The following is a 17,044-nucleotide window of genomic DNA, read 5'->3' on the forward strand; positions in this document are numbered from 1 at the left end:
AATGTATGAAAACCATCAGTCAATATTTACATTTACCGACAGATTATACTTTAGCTGACAATATCAACTTACGAAATGTTGATCTTGTCTCATCGACTTATTTGTCAGAAGCTTAACTCGTTTTTACAATTGTTCGACTTTGGTTGTCCAAAGTGTTGAAAATTCGTACGTTTTGATGATATATTGCCTTAAAATAAGATATTGGGATTTCAAATTTTTAAGAGTTCCTTAGGGTGTTTAAATATCACTTTTTTCGGATTTTTGTTGTTCAATGGCCTTGAAATTTCTCGTCCACTGTTAATATATTGGTTCTTTAAAAACGAATGTCAGTTTTAAATAATTTTAATATTCTTTACAATCATAATGAATTTGAATTACCGTACCTATATACTGAATTCCAAAGCTATATAAAATTCCTTACAAACAAAGAAATGCGTAGCGGGTTCTAGTAATTGAAACATTCTACCAGACTCTTGAAAGTTGGAATAAACAACTTAAAAAATACATGGCACTAACACGCCGGGTCGGGTTCAGTGCCTTAAAAAAACTTCATGTACATGTATGTAGAAAGAAGAAGAAAAAAAAATCTTATCTATGGGCGAAAAGTTATATATCATATCCCACTCCGGTCTTACCAACCTTTTTCATAATTTTGTTTATACAAATAAAATAAAAAAATCTATTAGATAAGTGATTTAAAAGGGATGTATTGATTTTTATTAATTGATAAATTGCTACTTCTGCTATATCTAAATCTTACATTTTACTTATTTGTAAGTGTTTGTATAAATCACGGTAGAAAATATACAAAAAGTAAAACTCTCTTGGACAGTCAAGAAAATTATCATGAGCTTATCTATAGCAGATGATAATATTGTCCAATCGATTTCGCCCACGTCTGCTCTTTCGATAATTTTTTCTGAAGATTCTTTTTTCAAACGTTTTATAAACCAAATTTCACGCTTTGACAATTTAATGTGTTGATCTCGGTGACAGATTTTCACTTGTAAGCTCGAAATTAGAACAATCAGTACCGCTAATGCAAGTTCTATCTCCATGTAAACACAAGTGAGAGAAATCGAATCTGAATTTTCTGGTAATGAAGAAGTTATCGAGTTAAGAAACACACCATATGCAAGAAAAAGAGTTATTGCAAAAGAAACTTTTTCTCCGCTTTCTGCTGGAATTAAAAATGCAAAAATCTTCATAATTCCTAAGAAGAGCAGTGGAGTTATCAAATTCCATACATAGAATATGTATTTTCTCCGTAAATTGAAAGAAAATATGAGGTTGAAAAACATTTCTGATCCATCTAATTCCACGGAAGTCATGTTGGAAAATATTTTCCATATCCCGTTTTCATAATAATCAAATACTCAGTAACCCCAAATAAGATCGACTTCCAATCTTTACCATGTTTCTGTCGTGGTTCCAAACGGTGAAAATCATCTCACAAGTTTGAGCGTCGAAAGGAAAATATACAACATCGACTTCACAACGTGCCTCAAAAACTTGATAAGGCCACCACGTTACTTGCCCAGTGTAATTTAATACAATATAGTAAAAATCTCCTCCCATTGGTTTAATTTCCTTCACACCATTTCGAAGAATCAAATCAGGTATCCAAATATTACTCTGAGGTAAGGTGAAATTGGTTATATTTCCGAACACTTCAGGTTGCCAGCTCAAGAAATGATCCTTCCATGTAACTTCCAGGAATACCGTAGTAGAAAACACCCCAGACTTCTCATCGATGAAATTAACCCTCGAGATAATCATTGAAATGTCTAAAACAACTGATTCGGACACATCTTGTACTGGTCTTATCCTCTTGTCATATTTTCTTGTTTCAAATAGCTCTTGTAGAATATTTCGTAAATATTCTGTTTGTTGGCAGTCAGATTCTATAATATTTAAAAGACAGAAAAGAATCATCGCACAAGTCGTGTTTTTAACAGTAACCATGACCAGTGTTTGTAACTTACATGTAACTAGACTTTCATGTAGCAATCTGACTCAACACATTTCAATATATGCACACGTAAAAACGCTAAATTTTCCCCAAATTTAATCGATAAAAAAAATAAAGTTAATCATAATGACAATTATGAGAATATAATTAAGCCTGGTTCGATAAAAGCAACCCAATTTAAAGGCCTTGATGGGTTTCGTCTCAATTTACAATGCAAATAACACAGATCAAAAAACTACAGAAGAGACAAAAGGTTTAAAATTTGTAGGTTAACTTAAGTACCCAGTCGTTGATATCTAACTTGATTTTGTTAATGTAACATGAGAAATCAGATCTAGTACTTGCAAATACAAAGGAACATCATATGGCACACCAAATTCACAAAAATGAGCAAAACATAGTTTCACAGTCGATAAACTAGGTTTATCGGTTTTAAACTATAGTTTACGGACTGTAAACTATAGTTAACAAAGTTAATCTATATTTTACATCTGTAAACTATAGTTAACGCGATAATCTATATTTCACAACCGTAAACTATACTTAACACCAAAAACAATCATTTGCGATTGCAAACATAGATTATCTGATAAATAAAGTTTCACGATAGTAAACTATGGTTTACAACTCTTAACTATAGTTAACGATCGTAAATTATAGTTTACAGACGTGAATCTATGTTTATCAACAAAATCTATAATTGTTAACGTTTTATTACAGAATACAGACAGATAAACTTAGATTAGCATTCGTAAACTATAGTTAACAACCGTTAAATATAGTTTTACAGATGAAAACTATACTTAACGAATTGTAAACTATACTTCACGATTTGTAAACTATAGTTTACAGTCGATAAACCTAGTTTATCAATTGTGAAACTAGTTTTTAGCACGCGAAATTCACAAAAATGAGCTAATCATAGTTTCACAGTCGATAAACTAGGTTTATCGGTTGTAAACTATAGTTTACGGACTGATAACTATATATAGTTAACAACGTTAATCTATATTGTACATTTGTAAACCATAGTTAACGCGATAATCTATGTTTCACAACCATAAATTATACTTAACACCAAAAACAATCATTTGCGATCGCAAAACATAGATTATCTGATAAATACAGTTTCACGCTTAACTATAGATAACGATCGTAAATTATAGTTTACAGACGTGAATCTATGTTTATCAACAAAATCTATTGTTAACGTTTTATTAGAGACAAATAAACTTTGATTAGCATTCGTAAACCATAGTTAACAACTGTTAAATATAGTTTTACAAATGAAAACTATACTTAACGAACCGTTAACTATAGGTTACGGTTTGTAAACTATAGTTTACAGTCGATAAACCTAGTTTATCAATTGTGAAACTAGGTTTGGCTCATTTTTGTGAATCTGGCATGCCATATATGGCACGCCAGATTCACAAAAATGAGCTAATCATAGTTTCACAATTGATAAACTAGGTTTATCTGTTGTAAACTATAGTTTATGGACTGTAAACTATAGTTAACAACGTTAATCTATATTTTACGTCTGTAAACCATAGTTAACGCGATAATCTACATTTCACAACCGTAAACTATACTTAACAACGAAAACAATCATTTGCTATGGCACGCCAAATTCACAAAAATGAGATAAATCTAGTTACAGTCCGTAAACTATAGTTTACAACCGATAAACCTAGTTTACCGATTGTGAAACTATGATTTGCTCATTTTTGTGAATTTGCAAAACATAGATTATCTGATAAATACAGTTTCACGATTTGTAAACTATGGTTTACAACTCTTAACCATAGTTAACTGTTAACTGATAAATATAGTTTCACGATTGTGAAACTATGATTAACAACTCTTAACTATAGTTTACGATTGTAAATTATAGTTTACAAACGTGAATCTATGTTTATCAACAAAATCTATTGTTAACGCTTTATTACAGACAAATAAACTTAGATTAGCATTCGTAAACTACAGTTAACAATCGTTAAATATAGTTTTACAATTGAAAACTATTGTTAACGAATTGTTAACTATAGTTTATATATGTATGGCATGCCAAATTCACAAAAATGAGATAAACCTAGTTTCACATTTGATAAACTAGGTTTATCGACTGTAAACTATAGTTTACAAACCGTAAACTATAGTTAACGATTCGTTAAGTATAGTTTTCATCTGTAAAACTATATTTGATGGTTGTTAACTATAGTTTATGAATGATTATCTAAGTTTATCTGTCTGTAATAAGCGTTAACAATAGATTTTGTTGATAAACATAGATTCACGTTTGTAAACTATAGTTTACAATCGTAAACTATAGTTAAGAGTTGTTAATCATAGTTTCACAAATCGTGAAACTATATTTATCAGATCGCTAACTATAGTTAACAGTTTGTAAACTATAGTTTACAAATCGTGAAACTGTATTTATCAGATAATCTATGTTTTGCAATCGCAAATGATTGTTTTCAGTGTTAAGTATAGTTTACGGTTGTGAAACATAGATTATCGCGTTAACTATGGATTACGGATGTAAAATATAGATTAACGTTGTTAACTATAGTTTACAGTCCGTAAACTATAGTTTACAACCGATAAACCTGGTTTATCGACTGTGAAACTATGTTTAGCTCATTTTTGTGAATTTGGCGCGCCATACATATGTATCAGTAACCCGGAGATATACATCTGATCAGTCGCACAGATATCAAGTATTTTCATAAATAAAGTTTTAACGTAAAACTTGCTTAAATTGCAATTGTTTTTGAATACAGAATAATGAAGCTATCGCAGTTCTGAATTAGAATTTCCATTACTACTCTTGTCATGTCTCATCACTCATCATTAAAATAAAGGCCACGTTTAGCATATAAATCGTACTTTTTATCCAATTAATGATCGTAGATTATTTGAGAAAAGGGGGAGGGGCTGACTGAAAATATGACCATTAATAAATACTCTGCACACAAACAAAACATTTGTTTAATGTAGTACAGATGAAAAGGTTGAAGATTCGATCTAAAAAAAATTCTTTGAATACTAGTAATAGAAATTTGTGAAAAGAGCATAAACTCAGATCCCTGAAAATTCCAGGCCTGGGGTCGGGTGTATACGACGAGTAAGTATCCCCTATGGACCGTCACACCCGCCATGAGCCCTATGCGTTGATCAGGAAGACAGAACATTCCATAGTCAATTCAGTATTAAAAAACTAACAATTGGTTTGAAACATGTCAGCCAAAATGCGACCCAAAGATGGATTATATTTGCTAATAAGGTCGAAATAGAATTTACAAAAAATGCTGACTTTAAACGAAGTTGTTGAAATCTCTTACAAGTAACATCACCTTATTTGTCAGTAATCTGTCTCGGTAAAAAACCGATTATACTCAGAGCATGCTCTTGAGTATCGAGCTGGGAGATGCAAATACCATGTGCAGTTAATAGCAAGATATTACAACATAAATAAGAAAAGCTGACAATGGAAAAATGGAAACCATCTCGTTTGTCAAAATGTTTAGTTGCTAGTTGGTCCTTATCATCTACAGTCAGTAAAACCTCCAAATTTATATCTAACAGACTTTGTGGTGTTTTTAATTTCAAGTTCACTGGATGTATCGAATCGACGTATGAATGAAAGTAACTATTTTTAATTGATAATACATCGATTATCTATATGTTGAGTTAAAGCCAGAGCAAGTGTTTTCTTTTTTCAGATAAAACTCCCTGCCTACCAGAAGACTGCACGTTAGTGATATCACATGGTACAAATACGTCAGAGGCACAGATGTCCAGTGTTTTCATTACAGTAATTTTTTCCCCTAAACTTTACTTTGATTAACGAGAAAGTGTCCAAAAGCCAAGGTGTATAGGGGTGATGCAAACGAAAAGTATCCCCCAACAGTGCAGTTTTATCTCCTTTTCTTTGTCAAACTCTGCTAAGTTTCTCTCTTATAAATCTACGGTAGTTTATGTATGAAAATTCGGGAGAATGCTTTCATGAACTTAATAAAACCCTCTTCTTTAGACGAAATTAAAGATGACTCAAATTTTGTACGATCTGGAACAATAGTTTTGTTCTGCCGCACTTGTTTTCCTGTTGATCTTAAAACCTGTGTTAATGCCCTAAATCAATTTTTAAATAGCACACTTACTAATAACTGAATTATGTATCAGAATCTAGCATAACAATAACAATAAAATGCTTCAATAATTGCCATATTCAATTGGCAACTCTGGAGCCATTTTTCATCAATCAAATAACATACAGCAATTGCTTGATAAAATTTTATTGCACATTTAATTATAAGTTATAATCTCCTACTTGTAATTAAAAAGAAAAATCTGAAGATGTACACATAAATCAACTAAAATACATGTACAACAGGCTTTTTCACAAATATGCCTTTAAACATGATTTACAGCAAACAGATTCAAATACATGTATTAAACAAATATACAAAAAATCTCTTTGTATTGAGGCAGTTAAGTTGCATGTGTATTTATTTTAGAATAATTTACTAAGGTATGTGTTTTAAATTCATTAGACATTTCAGTATTTATAGTACACTAACTGAAACAGCATGCAGTTCCTATTGTGTATTCTACCACAATGTGACTAGATTTTGTGTGTGTTATATATAGAGTTGAATGTTGTACAGTAGATTTCAATGGATCCAGGATTTCAAGAGGATAATTTACATTTAATGTATTAAAAAAATAAATATATCCTCTGATCAATTTTTAATTTGAAAACGTAAAAAAATTATATATTTTCATATTTTATTTCAATTTCAAAATTATTACAAATTGATATTAAACAAAAATGTTCCATGCAAGATGCAAAGGGACACAAGTTGACAACACTTCTGAAGAAGATGTTGAAAATCTGTAACATTTACATAATACACAATGAGACCTGAAAATCTTTTATCAGAAATAAACTCACTTGAGCCTTTAGCTTAGGCGAGCTATAAAGTAGTACATGTAAATCTAAATAAGGAAATCATGTTTTCATCTCTAATCATAAATGTAGTAAACATGTAAAGGTTCTGTCACAAAAAAATTGTAACTTCATTTAAGTTATAATACCAATCTTATATATAAGAATAAATGGAACACAAAGTTTTTTAATCAACTTACTCTATACCAATTTATTTATGAATTTTTTCAAAGACCATATGAATATCCCACTCTTCTTTTCCCTACCATTCCAAATCTCAAACCAATTATCCTGTTCTACTAGTTACGTCATAACCTGCATGCATCTAATAAACAGGAATAATTATTATACATGTAATGATCTTATCACACAACTATAGTGTAACACTGAAAATCCTTCATAATGGAACATGTTGTTGAAAAATCACCAACTTAAAAACAAATACACTATCAACAAAATAACTTAAAAAATAACACTTTCATTTGCATCAAAATGATACAACTATTTGTATAACAACATACATGTATTATTTATAGGTACAATGTGTACTTGTTTGCATATTCTCAGAAAAGAGAAAGTGTAGAGTATGGAATCATTAACAGACTTTTACAAAGGTCAATGTCATCAACAAAGTCCTCCCTCTTCCAATTCATCATCTGCTAGCTGTGCCCCTTGACCTGATGTGTCATTGGCTGCTTCATTTTTGACCACACCCACTCTGCCACTTCCTCCTGCAGGAATGACAAGTCCTCGGGCTATCTTTGCAAACTACAAAAAAAAGCGATATATTTTTTATCACCACTTATATGCAGGTGCCTGTGCTTAAATGGTAACATTTTTTTATTATTGTCATGGATACTAAACTATTCTATGTATAATTACTATTTTGAAAATGTACAGTTTTATCAACAGATGAAACAATCTTTATTCTTCATAGAAAATATTTATAATCAAATAAAAGTGCTTGGAAATGTTCAAGACAATTAAAGAAGCACTTCAAATTTTTAAATTATCATGTAACCTGTCTAAATAGGATAATAAATAGTGCATATTTTAAAAGGTAACAGTTGAAAATAACACTCTTTTGGAAAACCATTGTGAGCATGCAACTATTCATCAGTTGAGGTTGACAATGGGTTTTAGCATGGTCACTACTGTTTTGATGAATTTCTGTTGTTTGAGAATGTCATGAATTCCCTGGTTTTAAAGGGATTTTAAATTCTTTTACTTCTTAATTCTTTAATAACTAAAATTTGAATAAGATTCACCAGTCCCTCAAATAATTATTTGGAATGTGTGTAAGAAAGTAATTATTTATCAACAATTTCTGCATTTGCAAACCTTTTCTCTGTTTGTTGTTTTTTTTGAAAGCAACCTAATCCAGCACAATTACTATCTTATTCATTTACCTTGTTTTCAAACACACAATTGACGTACTGAATAATTCAACTGTATGTGCAGTAGTACTAGGTATGTGAGATTTTTGATGTAATGCCCATTGTTCAGTGGGATTATGATTTAAGCTGAGGGAAACGGAATGCTTATGCATCTAAGCCAATTAGGTTTTAGTTTACAAATACAAATACATGTCTAGTAATACCTGTTATAAATCTAGTTTTAATTTACATACACAATTGTCCATAAATTTAACGAAGGGTCTTGACAGTATTGCTCTGGCTTCTTCTTCATCTCCGTCATTAAATGCTCGAATCAACTCATCTGCCCCCTGAATAAACTCATCCTCTCCAGTTCCCTTACTGTAAATAAAAGAAAATAAAAATATTTGCTTTATACATTAAGAAATAAATGCTTCTTTTTATAAAGCTGAATGTCAACTTAGTTGACTGTCCCACTGACATTTAATTCTGAATACATGTATGCAGTCTCTTTACTTGTTGAAAAAATTTTCAAAAATTATAATCAAGATCAATTCTATGGTTTCTTTGAAATACATGTATAGTAATAATCCCTAAAAATTTGAACTAAGGCCAAAATTTTCTTTCTTTTCTTACGGTTTACATGACAAATTGTTAACATTTGCCGTAGATAATACATGTGTATAATTAATTAAAAGGTAATAATTTACTTTGATGCTGCTGTGAAGAAGTTCTCTGCAGCCACTGGGTCGCCATTCTGTAGGTTCACCAACACTATTCCCAGTATCACTCTGTTTATCATAGGAAAGTTCTCGGTCTGGTGGTGAAATTCTATTTCTCTTTTTAAAGCTTCAATTGCTAAATCATATCTGCATTAGAAAAAGAAATGATTACAACACGTCTAAAATTTACTTTGAAAATCAAGAAGTAATATATTATTAACAATCCATGAAAAAAATCTTTGCATAACAAAATCTTTTTATACTATAAATAAAGATAAGCTGTACCAATTTATGTACAACTCTACCTATGTCTATGACTATTTTTGTGAATTCTAGTTTCACAGAAAAGAATGAATCGTTTAAACGTCCACATTTGGCCCCCCGATAATTTACAAAAAATAAGTTTAAAGAATTTCTACATATTTTTGCCTTGATCTTTTCATCAAACATTGTAGTTTATTAATTTCATTTTCAATTTTCACTTACTTGCACTGTAATTGGGTATTGATCTGATTAATATAGCAGGGGTACGTTGTTTACATCGATTTCCCATAGACTTTAGGCCACACCCCCATTTTGAAAGCCCAATTTTTATATGAGCGCATTGATGTTTCAAGTTGTAGTAAATAGGGTCAATGTAAAGAGTTAAACTTGTCATTTTGATTCATGAAAGAAATTGAAACAGTCGTGCGCTCACATGTTATTTTCCAAAAAGGTGCAAAATCACAGGTACCTGTCTCTATAGTAAAGGCACCTTGTTTACAAATTTCAACCCGCCTTTGACCTCATGAATAACAAAGCATTGAACACGTGACTCAAATCTATTCACTTTCATGCTTTAAGCAGATCAATGCGACATCGTGTTTAGTGTTGCGAGCTATCGATGGTCAAACCCTTTTCAAATAGGTAATTAGAATTTAAAGTACCATTGGATAAAATTTCTTTAAAACGGTATACTTAAGAACTGTTCACATTTTTGATTTACTTGTTATTTCAGTCAATTTTGTTTGATTTTTTTTCTCCGGTATTTATCAATATATTTTGGAGGCTTGTAGCAAAAGGCTTGCACTTACTGCTTATATCTCATTAATATAGAATCTGAAAAAAATACCGAGGGTATGTACATGTTATCAATTTGCATACATGAGATTGTACATCACATGAGCGTTACGTTCATTGACTCTTGGAAGATAAAAAAATACGATTGTTATTTGAAAAAAAAAATTATCATATCTTTAGAAAATAAACCGTTTGTTACAATTAAAGAATCCTTACGGAAAAGAAATTGATGTGTGAGGCATTAAAAAGATTTATATATCGGATGAAACACGGTACACAAAATGCACCCCTACATGTAATTAATTATAAATAGAGGGAAACTCCGGGTTTCATCTGACGACACTACAAATGTTAAACTTTTTAATTACATCAGCACAAAATCTAAAAACAATGAAAGATTTAAATAAAAATATTAGACAAGTATGTAACAATAAATCGATTGAAAAAAGGGCGTTTTTTTTTTTGAAATGGTTCTATTGTTTATCTCACTAGAGGACGAGAATTTTTTTTAATAATGCAATCTGGAATGTACAAAGTACACTTGTCTAACACTGAAGGTTTTTTTTATATCCAGCAACGATAATGTTGACGTTAAACTGACGTTTAATTTTCACTTTCTTGCGAATTATTTTTCATACACAGAGTGAAGTTTTATGTAAATCACAATTCAACGACATTTGTTGTAGCACACCAACTTCGCAAAATTATATATATGTACATGATATGAAATAGTTATTCACGTGAATGTAAAAAGCAAATTAATTATAAGCTTTAATGGATTGATTATTATCTCTATCAAAAAAAGTTTTAAGTATGAAAAAGAGTGAATCCTGCATTATACGTTCTATTCACAAATTCCATTGTGTGTATTTATATATAAATAATCTGACGAATTTCTAATAAATAATTTCAAATATAACTCGTAATTTAAGCAGAAAAAAAATAAGCCTGACAAATTAAAACAAGGATGCTATGAGTTCAGTCTCTTGCACTAAAAAGAGGGCTTTTAGGTGTCAGTTCATCATAAAATGTAGTACACTTCGAACACACGCTAATGTATTCATACTAATCGCACGCTTGATAGACGCCCCGCCTTCCCATTCAAATGCTAATACTACAATGGCCTATATATAGCGAATGGCGAAGCTTTACTGTGAAATATGCGACTTTATTTAATCGATATCATGTATATATTAAAAGTCTCTTTCCTAAAAAATTCTTTATTAGTATCTATACAGACTATACTTGAAGACTCTAGTTATAAGATAACACTGTTCTTATTTAAAAGGGTAAAATTCTGCATTTAAAAAGGGGCGAGATTGCAGTGTTAAGAGGATTCATTCTTAACACCTCCAAAAAGAAATGCCTCAATGTCAACTTATGCGTTTCATAATTTTGTGAACTTGGCACCATAAACTATAACCATACAACCTAAAACTATTATTAGCATTTGCAACTACAGAGTTTACAAATTGTGAAACAGTATAATTCAGATTAACTATATTTTGCTATCACAATCTATAAGTTAACTACAGTTTATAGATGTAAATTACTGTAAATGTATTATATCTAGTGTGTATGATATTTAGCGGAATACCATTTATGAATAAGTTAGCATGGATTTGATTTAGCTTATTTCTTAATGTTCTTTTTTATGTTTGTATGTGCAAAACACTTTGCTTTGTACTTGAATTAGCAGGATTTTCTTTCCACCAAAAGGAATACACAACCAAATGCAATACATTTACAGAAATTACAGTATACATTAACATCGCATATTACAGTTTACTGTCTGTAAACTATAGTTTACTGTTTGTAAACTATAGTTTATTCAGTTAACCTAATTTGTCGACTATGAAACCATTTTATAACCCCCCTTTTTTTGGTGAATTTAGCATGATTTATTACTTAGCTTTTAGGAGTGATATTGAAAATTCTCTTACTTTTCTGCTCTGACAAATAATCTCCCTGCTTTTCCTGCAAACTCTGCACACTGTCTTGATTTGTCCTCCAACTAAAATGATCATAAATGAATGGATCAAATGAGGTAATTTTACTAGAACATTAGGAATATTTATATTAGGGATGGCAATCGATTACAGTCATTTACAGATTTGCTAATCGGTTAAACGCAAGACGTTACGACAGATTAACCAGTTAATCGTACCAAAATAAACATTTAAAAAAACATATTCATTAAAAAAAAATCATTTATCTGTATTTATCTACAGAAGAAGACTGCAATAGAGATATTATAAGATAGAAACATTATGCTCATTATCATGATCAGGAAACTATATGTATACATATAAAATATTCTATCTTATTTCAATAACTAGACAAGAAAAAATGAGAAAACCATGAATCTTCCCTGAGAAATTTAACACTGATATCTTTCCAGTGCAGATGTAAGCCAAATTCATTCTAATCAAAACTTTGTCTGAACTTTAACTTATACAATGTTTTTTTTCTAATAATATAATTTAGTAATTTTTTTTTGTAGATAACGACAAAAGATCGATATGGATACATACTCATTAAAAGTATTTTAAATAAAACTTTTTTGATTTTGGGGGTCTCTTCATACCAACAAAAGCATGAAAAATTAAATCTTAGCTATAAGAATTTGTCACTTCACAATAGTTCATTTAAATTGTAACTTTTAATGATTTAACTTATTGTATTTATAAATTGTCCATTTGTTTACATTAATATTTGAGATTTTGAGTCACAAATATGCACAAAAACTGAAACTCTTTGGGCTGATTTTGTTTTAAGCTGTAAAGGCAATCTTACCTCTGATATACTACAAGCTTTGTCATATAACTCAGCTGCTTTCTCTGGGTAGTTCAACTCAATAGTTCTACAATGTACAAAAATACAAATTAACCTAATCATACAAAATATTATAACATACATGTGCAACGGAGTAAATACCAGCATTTTCATTGCAGTGACTCTTATTTTTGCCTCTTATGATCTAGAATTACTTTGTACATGTACAGCAATGTATCTGTTGACTCAAAAGAATAAATGTTAATAAAATAACTAAGTAAACAAAGATAGTTTTTAAGTTTTCAGAAGTACTTGTATATTCTGTTATTAACAGACAGACAGGAATGTGGCATACTTGGCTGCTCTGTCTAAAGTCAATGCCGCAGTGTCAGCTGTCCCATTCTGCTGGAAAAGATCTGCTGCCCGCTCCAGTAAATTCACACAGCCTTCAACGTCCTTAAACTCCTTACACAGCAAACCTGCTTGTTCCATCATCCTGTAATGATATTTCATCTATATAAATGTGGCTCAAATAATTTTGTCTTTAAAGTTCTCTAAAAGAATAAAAGACCTTCTTTGAAATAATATTTAAAAAAAAGTTACACTTTTTGTATATAAAGATGAGAGAAACAAAATAATGATAAAATTTCTTTGAATTTCAAATGGCTGTAAAATCAACATTACTTACTTTGCTGCATTAAAAATACTGGAAGTGTTAAGAAAAAGAAAATCAGAATATTAAAATAGTCCTTACATATAAATCTAATGTCTCAAAGAAATATATCACAAATTTTTAAACAAGATTTGTTTGTGAAAATATAATGTTACTGACCAGTTGAAATGGGGGCAAATTTGAGCATGCTTGAATACATGTATCTCCAAATGTTCTTGAATCAGAGGAATGGCAATATTCTCTGAGTGTGTAGTCTACTCTTGTGGCAAGTATCAGCTTTCATAAAACTTCTCTCCATTAGAAATATTTACATGTAATATTAAAGAACAAAAATTTAATGCTTCTAATCAGTCTTAACAAATAAATATTGGATTTCAGATCTCATCCTTTGGACACTCCGTAAAAGTATAGAGCATTTCAATAAATATTAAATAAAATATGGTGTCACTGTGTGTGTACTCTGGTTTTATGGAAAATAAAAAAATGAAAGAAAAATAAAGTAACTATAGAAAGGATACGAATTCATCTGTTTGTATATATCAGCAGCTTTAAGGAAGGCATCCTTTGCCTCTGCAAAAGCTTTGGCATTTCTGAAACACGTGGCTGTAATTAAAATAAGATACATGTATATAATAATTAAAATATTCAACTTATGAATAATACACTGCAAATGATAACTTGTTTTTCTTGAAAATTTTAAATACCTGCTTTTGTGTACTCTGAAGCAGCACTATCCAAGTCTGGTTTCCACTTGAATAAAGATGTTTTCATGCTATAGAAAAAATAAATGAATAAAGCATTAATGCAAGATCATGTAAACAGATATATATCACAAAAAAGTAAGTATTTACATATTTATACAATATACATATACTATCATTTAGAATAAAATAATACATGAGTTGTTTCCTTAAGATATGACAATGAAATTATGCAAGGGAGCAAATGAGTAGTTCATCTGCATTTTCTCCTTTTAGATGAAATTATAAAAATGTTGCAAACAAGATAATTTATACATATGCGGTAATTGACAAATATATGAAAAATTATCAGATCTGAGAAGAGTTGTCACCCTTTAGAACTTTCTCCTTTCTAAATAGTTCATAATAAATTGTATAATACATGTGAATACAGTATATATCCATAAGTGAGTTGATCAAAATTGCATAATTTATTAATTATTTACACTGTCTACATGTAGGTTACAGTAAGGTAGTCTTACTATTGGTATTTTAATTACTAGACCCTCATGTAGAGCAAACAGTATTCATGTTTTTAAAAAACAGATAGAGGTATTGTGAGCAATGAGCTCACTAAATGATACCCCCCGCCTCCCATTTGGTTATAATGGCAAAGTCCATGTTTTGCTGTGGCTGTGAAACCCAAAATATGTGTCAGATCAAAAAGTAAAAAAGGAGGTGCACAATGGCAATATGTAATAAAGATTCTGTGAAAGTTTCATTAAATTTCACTCAGTGGTATAAGAGGAGTTGCGGGTAAGAGATGGGTACCCCAAAGCATAACAGACAGACAGACGGATGGACAGATGTACAGACAGACAGACAGACGGACGTACAGACGGACATACCGATTACTTACTCCAGCATGCTAGAGGTTCACGGCGAGATACTTTTGACTTGGCGCCGAGGTATATAAGGAGCGTAGGGACGTTAACCGAGGCTCTTACTTGTAGGAGTAACAGATTACTATATACCCTCCCTCTTTTCAAGTGGGGTGTATAATGAAAATATCAGATCTTGCACATACTGACTGGTTTCACATGAAAATTTGCTTATGAATTAGCAAATGTCACATATAGCTGTCATTACATCAGGAACAAACTGGATAATCTAACTATCCAAAATTTATGCGCAAGTTTCAGAGGTACATGACCAGAGTTTCAGGGGTCCCGGGTGAATCACTGTCTGGTACGCTACATCTTTTTCCTCTCCCGTTACATTTGGTGCCATGCCTTAGAACTGACAGGTGAGAGGCCTGTCAGGAACAGAGTTTCCGAAAACCAAAAATTTCTATCAGTCATTCGGACTGATGACTTGATGCGTTCTACCAGTCCGAAGCATTTTCTATCAGTCCGAATAAATTTTAGAATATGCAGTGTATTTATATTTCATGTCAGATGCAAAAGAAAATGGCATTGAATATGTAAAGATTTTTGTGGCTCACCAACACTGATTTTGATACCTTGGTTATGCAACTATAAATAATTCAAGCATGGCATCAGCCCGCACAGGCTTGTGGCAGCAATAAAGTCACAAAACTAAAGGGAAAAGAAACAACTAATTACAAAAATTGTTAATTCTTGAAAAAGGAAAATTCTCAATGTTTCGGCTAGAATTCCTTTTAAAATTTAAAAGTTAATTCTTACTTGTAAAATTGAATCATATATAAATAGCAGTTATGATAGAAATTCAAAATAAAAATAAATTTTAAATTATCTTTACGTTTTCTCAGTGGGCATTGCACTTCATGGCCTAAATACTATATGTGTTTATCAATAATTATTAATAACAGAGGAATGGAGGAAATTCGGATTAGGAAAAAAAACGATCGTTTTTGGAAGTAAATAAGTCAAGTAGAACTGCAAAATGGATAAGATTATGGATATTTACAAAGAATAGGAGCTTGCTGCCTTGGAAATTTTCATTTATGAAGATATTGCAATAGATTAGAGTACAATAATTTAATCAGGACAAGCCCTCACCACAATCGGTCACACGGACCGGTACTGTAGCGAATTTCATCGGACATTTCGATTTTCTATCGGTTTTGCCGGTAGGACCGATAGTTTTCGGAAACTCTGGTCAGGAATGAGCCTGGGTTGGGGTCTTTGGGGGCCAAAGACCTTTAATTAGGGAGGAATGTGGTGGTCAGCCGGGTTCGATCCCTGGTGGCTGAATTGCTCAGTTGGTAGAGCACCTGACCGGAGATTCAGGGGGCCCGGGTTCAAATCCCAATCTGGTCCGCTGCATCTTTCTTTTCTCCCATTACAATGAGCTACATTGCTATTTCAAGCTAAATAGCTTTATTTGGAGATTGTGCTGGACCTGTATATATAGGTCCCTGGCCACAAAAAGTATATTTTGTACATGTTTTAAAGTCAAGTACTTTGCAGGACAGATTCATATCTGTATAGGTTCCAGATTCACATAGATTATTATTATGTTATTCATTTTTATAACGTTACAGTTAATCTCATATTTGCTAAGGTATGATAACTGTTAAAAAATAATGAACACCAATGAATATACATAATCAAAACATGTCAATATGAAAATATGACATCATAACTATTTTAAAGAGAGAATTTTTTAACTTCGATTACATGATTGAACAGAAACATACTATTTCTCAGCGGCGTGAACATGTGCCTTCCCTTCTGCATTTTTTTTCTGCTGAACATCTCCAGACATTCTTCTTTAGTTTACAATTTTAGAAATTCAATGAACATAAAATTAAAAATGTTCGTCTTCTGGGGATACTCTAAATGCT

General features: G+C 31.1%; 2 protein-coding genes across 2 annotated transcripts; both read right to left on the minus strand.

The window, feature by feature from the left end:
• Nucleotides 1-767: 767 nt before the first annotated feature.
• On the minus strand, nucleotides 768-1,935 carry LOC134242271 (neuronal acetylcholine receptor subunit alpha-3-like). Its single transcript, XM_062724359.1, has 2 exons — nucleotides 1,455-1,935; nucleotides 768-1,312 (listed from the first exon to the last, which is right to left on the minus strand). The coding sequence occupies exons 1-2, from the start codon at nucleotides 1,933-1,935 to the stop codon at nucleotides 768-770; spliced, it is 1,026 nt and encodes a 341-aa protein (XP_062580343.1).
• Nucleotides 1,936-7,406: 5,471 nt separating this feature from the next.
• LOC134242273 (gamma-soluble NSF attachment protein-like) lies at nucleotides 7,407-16,965 on the minus strand. The gene is made up of 10 exons (XM_062724362.1): nucleotides 16,898-16,965; nucleotides 14,239-14,306; nucleotides 14,053-14,137; nucleotides 13,550-13,567; nucleotides 13,217-13,357; nucleotides 12,883-12,949; nucleotides 12,030-12,100; nucleotides 9,016-9,174; nucleotides 8,560-8,686; nucleotides 7,407-7,697 (listed from the first exon to the last, which is right to left on the minus strand). Exons 1-10 carry the CDS (start codon nucleotides 16,963-16,965, stop codon nucleotides 7,554-7,556), a joined length of 948 nt encoding a protein of 315 aa, XP_062580346.1. The 3' UTR covers nucleotides 7,407-7,553.
• Between the last annotated feature and the right edge of the window lie 79 nt (nucleotides 16,966-17,044).

This window comes from Saccostrea cucullata, unplaced genomic scaffold (genome assembly GCF_032062105.1).
Source record: "Saccostrea cucullata isolate Sc308-1 unplaced genomic scaffold, CSIRO_AGI_Scuc_v1 ctg7614, whole genome shotgun sequence".
NCBI classification, from domain to species: Eukaryota; Metazoa; Mollusca; class Bivalvia; order Ostreida; family Ostreidae; genus Saccostrea; species Saccostrea cuccullata.